This window comes from Physeter macrocephalus, chromosome 11 (assembly GCF_002837175.3).
Source record: "Physeter macrocephalus isolate SW-GA chromosome 11, ASM283717v5, whole genome shotgun sequence".
Lineage (NCBI taxonomy): Eukaryota > Metazoa > Chordata > Mammalia > Artiodactyla > Physeteridae > Physeter > Physeter macrocephalus.
Genome location: NC_041224.1, coordinates 172408207 through 172422715, shown reverse-complemented (window position 1 = coordinate 172422715; position 14509 = coordinate 172408207). Strand labels below are relative to the sequence as shown.

Genomic DNA, 14509 nt, shown 5'->3' with positions numbered 1-14509 from the left:
ATAAGTCACATAGTCCCAGAAAAAGCAAGAATTGAACCGTGCACAGGAAGCAGCCCCAGAGGTTGTGTACAGAAGGAAAGAGGGTCCACCAGGGTGTTGTAAGTTGGTAGACTTGCAAGGTGCTAGGAGGAGACAAACTAATGATGCAGACTCAGTCGATTTCCTGGACTCAAAAACCTGGGCCATGCGGCTAACCTTACTAATTTAACCAAGTTATGAGAAGACAGACACAGTGCCAGTTATGCTAACAGAGCAGGCCTGATGTCAAACACCTCACCTAGCATCCCTACGTTTAAGCCTCACAACAGCTATAGGAAAACAGAGACTCTTAGTGTGCCCATTTTACAGAGGAGGAAACTGAGGCTCGGAGAGCTGAAACGAGGTCCTCCCCTGAATCTAAGTACCCGCCCCCAGCTCCAACCACCCCTCACCCAACTCTGCCTGCTGCACGTCACAGGTGCTCAGAAAGACACTGACCACACCTGGCTCTGTGCCCTCAGGAAGCAAAATGAGCCCAGCCCCCAGGAGAGGGGACTGGTAGCCTTTGGGGATAAGCAGAAGCTTGAACCTGAACAGGTGTCCCCGGACAAATGTGCGGCTGTCCAAGTCTTTCTCCTGTTCAGCCCCTGGGACCCATCTGAAAGGTTTCCCAGGCTCAGGACATCGAAGATCAGAAGTAGCTGGCATTGACTTAGGGCCCATCTGTGCCTGAGGCCACCCTCAGTCTTATGTATTATCATCTCACTGGCTCGTCACAATCCTGGTAGAAGTGACCATTCTTATCGGCCATCTCACAGACGAGGAAACGGAGGCAGAGAGAGGTTAAATGGCTAAGATCTCCCAGAGAGAATGGTGGAGTGAAGGCTCGAGCCCAGATGCTCAGCCCCTGAGCCCATGCCTGAACCACTGAGCCACACTGCCCCCTGAAGAAGGGAGCTGGTGCCTGGAGGGGGGCTCCCGTAGTGAGTATGGGGAGATCTGAGTGTGGATGTACATGTGACATGTCAGTGTGTGTGCTTGGGGCCGTCAGTACAGGCTGGTTTCCGCACTTTCTGGGGAACTCTACCAACAGGTGTAACATCCCTGAAGTTCACCATCTCTCTCTGGACCAGTCAAGGCCTCTGGTCCTTGATCTGCTTTGCCCCGGGCCCCTCGCACACCCCTCCCTTTCATTCCCTGCTTGCTGCAGACCCCACACCTCAGCTCTCGTGCTTCTCTCCATCCCTCTCTCATCTCTCGGCAGGCCAATGGGGGGATAGGGTCTCCGCAGACACCTCTTATTCACAGCCAGCCCACAGCATCTTCCTAGGCTATATTCAGTTCCCAGGGATCAGTCCAGATGTTACAATCGACAATTCCAGAAGTAACCAAGTGGACAGGACTTCCTCCACCTTGGCTTGTGGTTCGGGTCCTGGAGAATGGCCACTGGGTGCCCCCCAGCCCGGGCATTCTGTCCTTTGCCCATTTTTCCAGATATCCCACCCCTTCTTCCTAGGATGCCTGTCTAGAGGAGCTCTCCGCAGCATGAAATACTAGGGGGGAGGGGAGTGTGAGCATGGGGAGACAAAGAAGGGCTGAGTGTGGAGCCCTTGACTCGGAAGGGATAGGTCCCAACCCCGAGCCCCACTTTCTCCCACTCTCCCCCCCAAGCTCTTTCTTCCCTCCACCTCCAAGTGCCCAGTCCCCCCGACATCCTGCACCTCTTCGTCCCACAGCCCGGGCCTGTCACGCACACCTCCCCCATACATACGGTCCCATCTCAATCTCTGCGGGGCTCTTCTTGTGCATTTCAGAGGTGGCTCAGGCCTCGTGCCTCTACAGGTGGCCCTGGAAACCTGCCAGGACCCTGATGCCAGGCTCTGGGCCAAAGGATGACATCTGTCATCTCCGTTAATCTTTTCTGGCAGGTGCTACCAGCCCACCTACAGCGGCTCAAAGAAACTGGGTGATCCTGGGTCACACAGCCAGACACAGCAGGGACAGCAGGTGACACACAGGACTGCCTGGGCCGTGAAGGGCAGTCTGTCATCTGCCCGGCTCCTGGCAGCTTTGTGCAAGGCAGCTTCCTGCCCCAGGTCCCCGCCCCTCCCAGACCTGCAGCCTGAACCACCCAGAGCTTCCTTCCTCCTGTGCTGGCAGAGCCCCGGCGCTGCACTCAGGGACACACAGCCTCCACGCTGCAGCCAGGAGCCCCAGGGGGAGGAGTTCCTTCCGCTGCAGGAGCTGGGAATTGAAGGTAGGGGGGTTGGAGAGGGGGCGGCACCTTCCCACCAGCCTCAAGCCACCGGGCTGAAAGTGTCGCAGCTGGCGACAGCCTGGGTGCTTGCCTTCGCCCATTCAGTGCGAGAGCTGGGAGGGGCAGCCGGGCGTGGAAGGAGGCCATTGCACAGATGGGGAAACTGAGGCACGGAGCGGGGAAGAAATGCCCAGAAGGTACAGAGGGCAGGCCTCACCTCACCACACCCTAGGTCTCCAAGCTGTGGGCAGATGTAGAGCCCTGGGGGAGATGGCCCTTCAGCCAGCTCAGGGGAAAGAGTCAGGGTTCTGAAGCCACACCGTGGAACCGGGGAGTCGGGAGGTATGGGAGCGGGGAGTCGACCCCTTCCTGAGCTAATTTCTGCTTCTATATGAGGGGTGGTACATACTCCCCTCACAGGGGGTACTGACAGTACTCAATGAGGGAGTCCTGGGGGGGAAGCTCCTGGATTACTCCCGCCCCCCCCCCGCCCACCCAGAATGACACCCGCGAGACCCACTGCCACGGGGATGCCAACATCATAGGGGGCTCACCGTGCGCCCCCAACTCTGGGCCCTGAGCCTCCCTGAAACTGCTGCATTTAATCCTCGCAGCAGCCCAGCGAAGTAGGAACTGTCACCATGCCCATTTTACAGATGGGGAAACTGAGGCACGGGGAGGTTAAACAGCTTGCCTGAGATCACACAGCCAATGAATGGGGGCCCTGGGTTCCCTGGTCTGACCCTGTGAGCTAGAGGAGCCTACAGGCTATTCACATGGCGGAGTCCCACAGCTGGGACCGGGGGAATGAGAGAAGGACAAAGACGTGCTTGTCCACTGACTCAACAAATATCCACTCAACTCAAAAATATCCACTGTGTGCCAAGGGGGCGTGGGACGGTGCACACAGTGTGATGCCAACTCCCTTGGGTTTTTAAATGGATCAGGGTCAAGTAGGGCCCCACTGGCCTCAACCCTGCACCCCCGCCCCCCCACAAGCACCACCAGTGCCCCCAAAAGCCTGCAGTAGCTCCTGCACGGAGCAACAGTCCCAAGGAAAATTCAAACAGCCTGTGGATCGCATTAGTCTGCTGGGAGCCGCATCCAGTGGAAACAGACAAGGGCCTGAGGCTGGCCAGGAACTGAGCCTCTTCCCGCCCAGAGAAGCCTGGAGAGAAGGTCTGAACAGAGGGCTGTGCAGACCAAAATCAAGAGCCTCGTGTGTGCCCGGCGCTTCACATAAGTGATCTTGTGTTCTCCCTGACAACCGTGCTAGGAAGTGGGGCCTCCAGAGCCCTACGATGCAAACACAAATACCTCGTGGTTCAGAGAGATGAAGCAGCTTGCCTGAGGCTGCACAGCTCTTCATAGATTTACTCTCTGACTCCCAGCCTCTGCCCACGGCCACCCGTACCAGCCTTAAGCGGCTGTATCAACAGCGGTCAAGCCCCATTTTCTTTCCAGGGAAGTCGAGAGAGGTTTTGTATCCGGCTTGGTGACTTTGGGTGGATGAGCAGCCTTTCACCCTGGGCCTCAGTTTCCCCATCTGCCAATTGGACTCATAACCTACTTCACCCCCTGCATCTTCAGCAGTGGGCATTTCAAGGTGGCTCTATAAACGGTAGCTCTTGCTACCAGTGGGGCAGCCACTGAGAACTCCCCGGTGGGAGCACCGGCCAGCAAATTCATGCCGTCCCAAAGAGTGTGAGTCACATGCCACCCCAGCTTGGAGACAGATGCTGTGGTTTACGAGCCGGGCACAAAGACTCCCTTTGGTCTACGGAACAGAGGGCTGCATGCCGCCCCGAAGGAGTACATACGGGCAGCGTGGGCAGGAGGCTCAGTGTCCAGTCAGTGAACTTAGTCCCTGTTTACTCCTCTGATAACTGGGGTGACCTTGGTTAATATTCACCAGCAGCCTCCCACATCGTCCCTCTGGATCCACTGCTTAAATACAGGCAAGGACAGGGCTCTGTCTCCCCAGCCGTGGTCACCAGCCCCGACCTGGGACAGTGAATCGTAAGTATGCCTTCCACTGGCAAGAGCCTCCAGAGAGGCCTCCGGGTCCCTGCGCTACCTGGGGAAGGCCCTGGGGCTGTGCAGGGAGGATGGAGAGGGCTGGGGCTTGGCCTCCTGTTGTCATGGTAACAGCAGCCCTGGGGGTCCTTTCCTGCTCCCCAAGCCTGTCCAGGGCCTCCCCAATACCTCCCGGTGATTAAACTGGCCCTCTGTGGGCAGAAGTGGAAATGGGGGGCTGGCTCTGGCGTCCCGGGACCGAGGAAGGAGTACGTTTCTGCTGGCACAGCTTCTGTGTCTTTCCCGTAGGTTGTCTTCTGTAGGTCTCAGCACCTCCCCTACTGCTCGGGTGTGTATCTTTTTCTGCTTCTACAGATGAGAAAGATAAGGCTCAGAGGGGGACAGTGAGAAGCCCAGGCTCACGCAGGGACCTGGTAGGGAGGCCAAGCCAGACCAGAAGCCCAGAGTTTCAGGGGCTCCTCAGGCCTCCATCCTCTCCCGAAATGCCCAGAACAGGACCGCACCAGGTCTCAGCCTGGAGGTACCCAATTGGGCCCCCCTGTGCCCTGTGGACCTCTGGGTGTCCTCGTACGCAGCAGAAGGTGGGAAGGTGGGGACAGGCACCGTCATCGGGGGGCTTTGAGCTGTATTCCTGAGCCCTCGCTCTGGCCAGGCAGCTTCTATTGAAGCCTCATGGCAATCTTCTGAGGTGCTTACCATGGCGCTCCCCTTTTACAGACGAGGACATCCGGGACAGGGAGGCTCATCACTTGTTCCCAATCACACACCGTGTAAGCTCAAGCTCAGGCCGCCTCGCTCCAGAATTCCCGCTCCAGACCCCAGGTCCACTGCCAACATGGTTCCCTCTGGCTTCAGGCACCAGCTGGGGAATGGGAAGTCTGGGCTGGCCTTGAGCCCCCTCTCATGCTGGGTGACCCTAGAAAGTTGCTCAACCTCTCTGTCCTTTTGGGCAAAGGATAGATAACCTTTTCCCTCCTGACCCCACCCCACTCCCGCTGGCCTTGATCTCTGGAGTTTAGGAAGGATATGATTTTTCCATCATTGGTTTTTGGAGATGGGCCCTACAGAGGTGACCAAGGCCAAGGCAATCAGACTCCCTGAGAGGGCTCTGAAAGATTCACAGTACCAGTAACGACTGACGCCTCCTGAGAGCTGACCGCATGCCGGCCATTTCTTGGCACTTTGCACCTATTTCATTTACATAATAGCTCCATGGGGTAAGTACACCCTTATCATCTCTGGGAAACTGAGGTTCAGAGAGGCTGAGTAACTTGTCCAAGGTCACACAGCTGATAGTGAATTGAACTTGGGCATTCTGGCCTCGTAGCCTCTGATCTTAGCCACAGAGTGATGTTGCCCCTCTTCATTTAGCCAGGCCACCTCTGAGTTTTCTGTTCCAAGGCCTCTGCCTTCAGCTTTATACACAGAGAAGGGTTAAATGCCAGACTCAGAAATCAAAATACCTAGGATTAAATTCAGTTCTGTAGGGACTTCCCTTCTGGTCCAGTGGTTAAGACTCCGTGCTTCCACTGCAGGGGGCGCGGGTTTGATCCCTGGTCAGGGAACTAAGATCCTGCAGGCCACGCGGTGCGGCCAGAAAAAAAAAGAAAAAAATCAGCTCTGTAAGCAACCAGCTCTGTGATTTTCAGTAATTTACTTAACTTCTGTAGTCCTCAATTTCTCCATCTATAAAATGAAGAAATAAAATGAAGAAATAATAAGAAACACCTGCTGTTCACTCAGTGTGAGGAGGAGGAGGATGCTGATGATAACATTTGCTTGGAATAGGGTTTGGCAGCTGATAGGCATTAAATAAAGACGTGGAGAATTGAATTGGACATACTCCAAACTCAGAGGCCATTCTTTGCTCATCAGCATTCCCCTCTCTGGTCCTGGGTAGCGTGGCAACCGTCCAGGAAGAAATCTGCCAGTTCTCAAGCCTGAATCCTACCTGTGTGCAGGTACGGGGAGGCCTTCCACACCTGCTCGGTGCCCGCCCACCCATCACCTTGTTCGTTCCTCACGTCTGCCCTTCAAGAGATTCTTTTCTCCACTTTACAGGAAGCCAAGGCTCAAAGAAGTGAAGTCACTTGCCCAGGGCCACTTGCCCGTAAGTGGCGGGGCTGGGTCACACCTGGGCTTATGCAGTGCCAGGTGTCAGCAGGCTGTGACCTTAGGCCACAGTCGCTTCCCTGGACCCCACTAGGTTGTTCTTGGTCACTCGTGTTATGTCCTGGGGGAAATGGCATGAGATTAGGCAAAGGGACAGCTCACTTTACTCTCCCTGACCTGCCCCAGACCCCAGAAGTGTCACTGTGACATCTTCATTCTATTGGTTTAAAGTTTGGTCCCCACACCTCTGGGCACGTCACCTTTTACTTTCTCATCTCCATTTGGTTCCCGCACTAGAACCTGGGGGGTGTGGGGTGCTGCTTTTGATAGAAGGGTGAGGAGAGAGAAGTCTTAGGCCCCCGAAGTTGTAAGGAACAGACTGAGAGGCAAAATGAAGGCAACAGGGGCTCAAGGCTAATGTCAGAGTCCTCAGGACCTAACTGACATTTACAGGGTCTGAGACCTGGTGACATACTGTCCCATCTGTAGTTCGACTGGTGGGAAAACAAAGGCTTTGCTCAAGCCAGCTTTGTCCCTGACTCACTGTGTGGCCTTGGCAAGGCCCTGACCCTTTCCTGGTCTCAGGCTGTTTACTGTAAAAGGAGGAAGCCAGAGTAGGTGATGTAACCCCCTGGCAGATGGACTGGGTGGGAGCCAGGGATGTGCTCACCCCAGCGGTAGCTCCACACCAGCCTGTTACCTTCTCAAGGCCAGCAACCCTCTCGGCGGGAGGGCACCGCATCCCATCCCCCATGGGAAGTCTCAGTCCATGTTGTTCCACCAAAGCCAGATACCCCTCTAATTAAAAATCCATCGCTGGTACACAGGGATCTCATTTAGATCCCCCCCCCCGCCTCGATTTATACAGCTGGTGAGAATGGGGCCCCAGGACAAGAAGATGCTTGCCCAAGGCCAAGCGGACAGAAGTGGCCCTGTCAGGACTAGAAGCCACGGCCTCTGGCCCTGAGACCACTCAGCATATTTAGTGTCCCCACCCTGCAGAAGCCCAAATCCCTCGTGATCTCTGCGCCCTGCAAAGATGGGGAGTTTCCATAAACCATGAAGGACCACAGCAAAATCCAGTGGAGGAGTAGAGAGAAATCCAAGGGCAATGGAAATAAACAGAACTAATCTTAGCACGATCATAAGCTCTAAAACCACTGGCTAGTTTAAGAAAAATACAAACAAGTATTACATAATGCATGGTCTGCTCTATTTGGATAAGTTAGAGGTTTGAAGGCCAGAAAGAAAGGTGGTGGACAGAAGCCAGCTTTGTGCTTCTTCCTGTTGTTTCATTGGAAGGAAACTTTTAAAAGTCCAAGGGGTCGATGAAAGCCAGCACTCCTTATTTCCAACTTTTTCCCCTCAGGTTCTCATATGCCAAGTTCAAGGGCTCCTTTGTCTTTGTATTTTATTAAAATGACGGTTTTAGTTACATGACTGAGAGCTAGCAGCAGACACACCCTTCTCCTCTGCTTGGACCTCAGTTTCTCCACCTGGGAAGAGAGCAGGTTGTACTTAGGAGGTCTCAGCCTAGCGGCCCAAGGCTGGGATCTATATGGAGCAGAGGGAGCTCTGTGGGGCAGAACTGGCCCTGTGCTGCTGCGGGTGACAGTGACTTTGACTATCACTGGAGAGAGCCTGACCTTGCCGGGTCGGCCACAAGCTTTGCCATTCCCTATTGTCTCCCCCCAGCCATGGAACTCATCTCCCTCCCTGCCATCCTCGGAAGCCTTCTAGTTTGCACCCCTACCAGCCTCCCCTCAATGTAATCTCTCTCAGATGCCTTCAGTGTAAGGCTCGGTGTCTAGACTTATTTCACTAAGTTCTCCCAACAATCTTACTTTCTACATGTGACCAAATGAGGGCCAGAGAGGCTAAATGACTCGGCCAAAGTCACACAGCTGCTAGTGACAGAGACCCGGATTAGAGCCCAGGTCTGTCTGAACGGAAAAGGGAGGCTTTTTCAAACCTTACCCACCTCACCCCACCCCTGCCCAGCCAAACAAACCCCACTTGAGTGGAGGAACCAGACCTCTAACACCCACGTCCATGCTGAGCGCAGAGCTGGGACACAGGTGGCAAGCAGGATGAGCAGGTAAGCTGACTGCAGCCCATTCCTGCGTCTGAGGCCGTGGACTCACCCTGAGGGCAGCCCTCTAGCTCAGGAAAATCGACTAGGGGCTGTGGTGCACTGTGAGTGTTCAGGGGGTACGGCCTCCCAGCTGGGTTCCCTCACAGCTCTTCTGTGTTCTGGCTGGGTGTCACTGGGCAAGATCCTTCCCCTCTGGGCAGCAGCCTCTCTGTCCATGAAAAACCAGGGTTCAGCGGAAGTCCTCCTAGGGCTGTTCCAGATCCAATCATCCCCGAGCCCGATCTGGCCCGCTCCCTAGGCAGTCATCTACTTCCTGTGCCTCAGTTTCCCCTTTTGCAAAGTAGGGGCTGTGGCACTTACACCTCGGGGTCATTGCAGATGTTAGCGGAACCATCGAGAGCGTGGACTCCAGACCCAGACTACCTGGGGGTGTGATTCTGGTCCTGCTACTTTACTGCTCTGGAGCCTTGGACAGGTGACTTAACCTCTAGGAGCTTGGTCTCCTCATCTGTAAGCCCAGGATTGTCGCCTGACCTACCTCATAGGACTGTTACCAGAATGCAGTGAGATAAGACAGTAAAGTGCTTAGAATGGAACTTGGTGTATGGTAATCGTCATAACGTCTTTGCTGTTGTTCTGAGTCTTTCAATGGTGCTGATGTAGGAAAGTGCTTGGCACACAGATGCTCGATAAACTGTGGTTGCTTTGACATGGCGTCAATCGGCGGCCGAGGGACTCATCGTGTGGCCTGACCCGGCTGTGGTACCCTTCTCTCCCTTGCAGGACAATGGCATCCTCCATCACGTGGGGCCTCCTCCTGCTGGCAGGCCTGTGCTGCCTGGTCCCCGTCTCCTTGGCTGAGGGTCTCCAGGGACACGCTGTCCAGGAGACAGATGCATCCCAGCATGATCACGAACACCACCAGGAAGCAGCCTGCCACAAGATCGCCCCCAACCTGGTCGACTTCGCCTTCACTGTGTACCGCCAAGTGGCCCATGAGTCCAATGCCACCAACATCTTCTTCTCCCCAGTGAGCATCGCTACAGCCTTTGCGATGCTCTCCCTGGGGACGAAGGGTGACACTCACACCGAGATCCTGGAGGGCCTATATTTCAACCTTACTGCAAGAACAGAGGCTGAGATCCACGAAGGTTTCCAGCATCTTCTCCACACCCTCAACCAGCCAGACAACCAGCTGCAGCTGGCCACTGGCAACGGCCTGTTCATCAACGAGAGCGCGAAGCTAGTGAATAAGTTTCTGGAGGATGTCAAGAAACTGTACCACTCCAAAGCCTTCTCCGTCAACTTCGGGGATGCTGAAGAGGCCAAGAATAAGATCAACGATTATGTAAAGAAGGGAAGCCAAGGAAAAATTGTGGATTTGGTAGATGATCTTGACCAAGACACAGTTTTTGCTCTGGTGAATTACATATTCTTTAAAGGTAAGGCTGCACAACCAGCCTGAAACACAAACACCCCCAAAATATTCTCCAACACTCAGTTCTTAACTTCCCTGGCAGTGCAGAATGGGATATAGCCATGCATCTCTGCACGTGTTATTCAATTTTCCACACATGACCACTAAAACTTTCCACGATCAAATAGGGTTAGGGAACTTTGGATTAAACAGTCAAAGTATCGTCGTCTCTGCAGGACTTTTCAGAACCTTAAATGTCCTAATGTGCATTGTAAATCCCTACCTGGGAGGGGTGTATGATATGCAATGTCTCCCAAAATAGAGAGCCAGGAAAACAAATTTTGGCAGAGTGTACAGAGGAAGTAGGATTTCCTGGAACACGCGTCTGACAACTCGAGTGTAGAGGAAACAGTGACACCTCTGGAGTCAGAAAGACCGAGATTCAGATCCTCCCTCTACCACTTCTTAGCCTCTACAAAATTGAAATTTTGGATCCTACTCCAGTCTTGCATTATCCTCCCAGAATACCTCTCTGTAGACTGATTGCTCGTTTTAGCCCCATTTTATAGATGGTGAAGCTGAGGCCCAGAGAGAAGTATCTCACCGGGAGGCTCAGGGCTCCTTTATTCTCCCACCCCTGGCTGATGTCTGCTGTCCCTTCTCTCCAGGAAAATGGGAGAAGCCCTTTGAGGAGAAGCGCACCACAGTGAGGGACTTCCACGTGGATGAGGAGACCACTGTGAAGGTGCCCATGATGAACCGCCTGGGCATGTTTGACCTCCACTACTGCGACAAGCTCGCCAGCTGGGTGCTGCTGATGGACTACATGGGTAACGCCACCGCCCTCTTCATCCTGCCCGACCAGGGGAAACTGCAGCATCTGGAGGACAAGCTCAACAAGGAGCTTCTCGCCAAGATCCTGGAAAAGAGATACACAAGGTGACTTCCCAGACCAGAGGCCAATCCAGGAGCTGCCATAATAGGTCCAGCCTGAAGGTGGGGGGGGTAGACCCACGTCCCATGGCCATGACCACTGTGTGTGACCTTGTGCCTCCAACAGAGGCCAGCATCCGTGCAGGTAGTACCAGCCGGGCTCCATGGGAGGGACGGTGCCCAGGGGTGAGGAGTGAAAGTCCTGTCCCTGAGGACCTCCTCCCCAGCCTGGACACTGCCCCTTCCCGGTGGCCAGTGCCCCATGCAGGAGGAGCAACGCCAACCCACGTTATGGGCAAACCCAGAAGGAAGAGGTGGGCTTCCTGGCAAAGGTGGCAGTTGAGTGTGGAGTTTCAGGACAGAAAGTCCACGGCAAGACAGGGGAAAAACCTGCTCAGAGAGGCCTGAAAAGCAAAGGCCCAGAGCGGGAAACTCCAGGACACGTTTGACGCTGGTTCTGGATCCTCTGTCACTAGATGAGTGTGGTTTGACCAGGTCCCCGTCATGCACCCCAAATTAGTGCATGTCTCTGTATTGGTAAATATGCCCATGCCCGGATGAGCTGTTTTCTCATGTACAATATGAAACAAAAATACAGAGAAGTACTCATCATTCACTGAACAGATGTCACTCAGGACCTGCTACCGCGCTCCACGGTCCAGAGGAGTCCCAGTCTGAGGGGTGACCAAACCCTGCAGGGAAGCTGTGTGCACAGTCCTTGCAGAGGACACGCTGGATCCTGCAGGAGGCCTTATCAGAGGAGGTGGCATTTGAGAGGCTTTGCAGGACAAGAGGATCCCTGTGATTCTAACATTTTCTGACCCCACGTGTAGAGGAACTAAAAGTAGAATAAACCAAGGCTGACCTCACATCCTTGCATGGGCAGGCGGACAGGGCACCAAGTGGGAGGAACAACCAGAAAATGAAATATTTCAATTCTGTGAAACTTTTTTATTTTCTAACCATCGTGCCAGTTCTGCCAATTTACACTTGCCCAAACTGTCCATTTCTGGAACCTACGATCTGAAAACTCTCCTGGGTAAACTGGGCATCACCAAGGTCTTCAGCAACGGGGCTGACCTCTCAGGGATCACTGAGGAAGTGCCTCTGAAGCTGTCCAAGGTGAGTGTGTCCTTGACCTCTGTAGGTCAGAATGTGCACGGGGGCTGCCGCTCAGGGGTGAGGCTGAGGAAGGGACGGAGGGACACAGGCACATCTGCAGACTGAGGTCCCTGAGGAATGCCATCGCTCCACCAAGACTGCAATGCGGTCGGATGATGGAGGGAACAGGTGGCCTCACATGCTTGGTGCATTTTATTCAAGGACCTCCTCTGAGGCTGTGTCACTCACCCTCTGTCTCATCCTTGGCCGGGGACTTCCCTTCTTTGGGTCCCGATAAACCCCTATTTACAGAGAGAGGCTTAGGCTCAGGGATTACAAAGGACCTTTGGCCCTGCGCCTGTGACACCAGGAGCTACTGGTGAATCACTGAGTCTGAGTTCGACCAAAGATGCCATTTACGCAGGAGAATTACAGGTGCCCAGAGAGACAACGACAGGTGCCCAGTTCAGTGACTGACTGTGAGCTGAGTGCCTGGCTGGGCATGAGGCGTGTGAAGGTCCCCATCGAAGCCCCGGTCCCCAAGGAGTTTAGAATCTGGTCTACAAACAGGTGTGGAGCCAAGGAGACAAAGTACAAGAAAATCCACCTCCCGAGGTGGTGGGTTCCTTCCCAGGGCGGTTGAGGAGGCTGGTCAGGAAGAGGTGAGGGTCCCCTCGTGGGTCAGACAAAAGCCTTGAGAGCCATACCTGTGTGTCTCCTGCAGGGAGGGGAGGACAGGGATGGGGAAGGACAGGCCAGGCGATGAGAGAGGCCAGAGGGGGCCCCTCCCTGAGCAAGGCTCTCCTCGGGCCTTGCTCCCTGGCCTGGCTGGGGGCCGGCAGCCTGTCTCCATTCAGATGGGACCTCTGTGCTCTCCCCTTTGCAGGCGCTGCACAAGGCTGTGCTGACCATCGATGAGAAAGGGACAGAAGCTACGGGGGCCATGTTTATGGACGCCATCCCCATGTCAATTCCCCCGGAAGTCGAGTACAACAGACCCTTCTTCTTCATCATCTACGATCAAAGCACCAAGACTCCCCTCTTCATGGGAAAGGTGGTGAATCCCAACCAAAAATAACTGCCTCTCTGGGTTCAGCTGTCCCCTCCAGGCCGGGTCCCCTTCCTCCATGGCAATAAAGAATGACTGACCCGGCCCAAGCTTGTGTGTGGCGTGTAAATCCCTCATCCTCTTGCGTCTGAGTCTCTCTTTACGTCCCCAGGATGCGTGTGAAATCCAGGCCACGGCGATCTTTCAAGTGTCCACTGCGTTAGGGTTTACTAGCATTTGCACCATCCAGCCCTGTGCCAGGCCAGGATGAAATGTCAGCTAAAACCCACAGCTTACTGCCCCTTCCCCAGTCACTGTGGAAAACCTCCAGGCTTTCCAGTCTCCTCTGGGACCTCCAGGGGGAAATCGCACGGGCTCAGAATCCAGCCCGCGGTCCCCACCTCCACCCAGCGTCCACCAGGTCCTCTGGCCGGCGCCCCACCCCCCGCTGGTACTCACTGCGACCCCCGGCGAGAGCCCCTCACCCTGCAGGGCTGCCGCGCCACCAGCAGCAGGGAGAGAAGACCAGGTCCTCTCCTTGTCCCACACTGTCACCTGAGCCAGGCTGGAGCCCTGACCACTCACAGGACTTTCCTGCAAAAGGCTCTGGCTGATTTCTCCAGGGACCCTTTCCCAGGGGGCTGGACTGGGAACATATACTTCTGTCTTTGTCACTCCATCTCTGCTCCAAGACCCTCAAACAAACCACTCCTCGAAGCAGGTCTCATCTCCCCAGTGAAGCGAAGGTCTTGGTCTGTATCACTTGCTCAGACTCACCCAGGATGTCAGGCCCCCAGGACCACTTACCCTACGCCCTCTTGTCTTCCCTAATCACACAGCCAAGGTGCCCCAGGGGGCTCTGGAAAGTCCCGACAGTGATTCCTTGGCCATAGGAGAGAAAGTAGAGCAGCCCCCCGGGCCCCACCTGCCCTCCCTTAGCTAAGCTGTGTCAGGGGTCAGACTTCCACTTGCCTTGTTCCTACCCCAGGGCCCTCCCTGTGGTCTTTGGAGGAAAACCACAGCTCCCTGGGGCACAGTCAGAGGCTGTCCCGGGAACAGACCTTTTCACTAAGGGCCACGTGACTCCTTGTGGTCTTCCAAGCCCCTGCTGGTGGGCTGCTGCCGTCAGGAGGCCTGGCTGGAGCCCAGCCTGAAGGAGCCAGCTCCCTGAACTCTCGCGGAAATACACTTGTCCCGTGGAAGGACGGCCCCATCCTACACAAATCCAGTAATCACCATCTAGCCTCTCACTGGGATGAATGTATACCGAAAGAACAGACTTGAGTCATGTCAAATTTACACCGTTTAAGTCAAAATGGCCACATCTGTGCAATTTCACATAACATGATGTATACAATTGGACTGTTTCCCAAATAAGTCTCTATCCTCTTGAGTTTTCTCTGCCTAGAGACTTCCAACTTCTACAAATTCCATTAATGATACAAACATCTTCCAGCACTTAGAATGATGCCAGACCTGAGGGTCTGAAGACCTGGATCAAGTTCAGAATCTGCCACTTCCCAGCTGTGT

General features: G+C 54.7%; 1 protein-coding gene across 2 annotated transcripts; it reads left to right on the top strand.

Annotated features, from left to right (window-relative positions):
• Positions 1 to 2111: 2111 nt before the first annotated feature.
• On the top strand, positions 2112 to 13087 carry LOC102986488 (alpha-1-antitrypsin). 2 transcript variants are annotated; one of them, XM_007118918.4, is made up of 5 exons: positions 2112 to 2236; positions 9264 to 9922; positions 10566 to 10836; positions 11805 to 11952; positions 12818 to 13087. In XM_007118918.4, exons 2-5 carry the CDS (start codon positions 9268 to 9270, stop codon positions 13007 to 13009), a joined length of 1266 nt encoding a protein of 421 aa, XP_007118980.2. In that variant the 5' UTR covers positions 2112 to 2236; positions 9264 to 9267; the 3' UTR covers positions 13010 to 13087. The 2 variants fall into 2 exon arrangements, with proteins under 2 accessions (XP_007118980.2, XP_007118979.2); XM_007118917.4 differs by lacking the exon at positions 2112 to 2236 and adding an exon at positions 4090 to 4255.
• The last annotated feature ends 1422 nt before the right edge of the window (positions 13088 to 14509 follow it).

What these genes read in the sequence shown, in the direction of transcription:
- LOC102986488 (XM_007118918.4), top strand. Translation starts at nt 9,268, where the DNA reads ATGGCATCCTCCATCACGTGGGGCCTCCTCCTGCTGGCAGGCCTGTGC. An exon ending in GAATTACATATTCTTTAAAG is followed by an intron (nt 9,923 to 10,565) that starts GTAAGGCTGCAC and finishes CCTTCTCTCCAG; the next exon opens with GAAAATGGGAGAAGCCCTTT. An exon ending in TGCCTCTGAAGCTGTCCAAG is followed by an intron (nt 11,953 to 12,817) that starts GTGAGTGTGTCC and finishes TCCCCTTTGCAG; the next exon opens with GCGCTGCACAAGGCTGTGCT.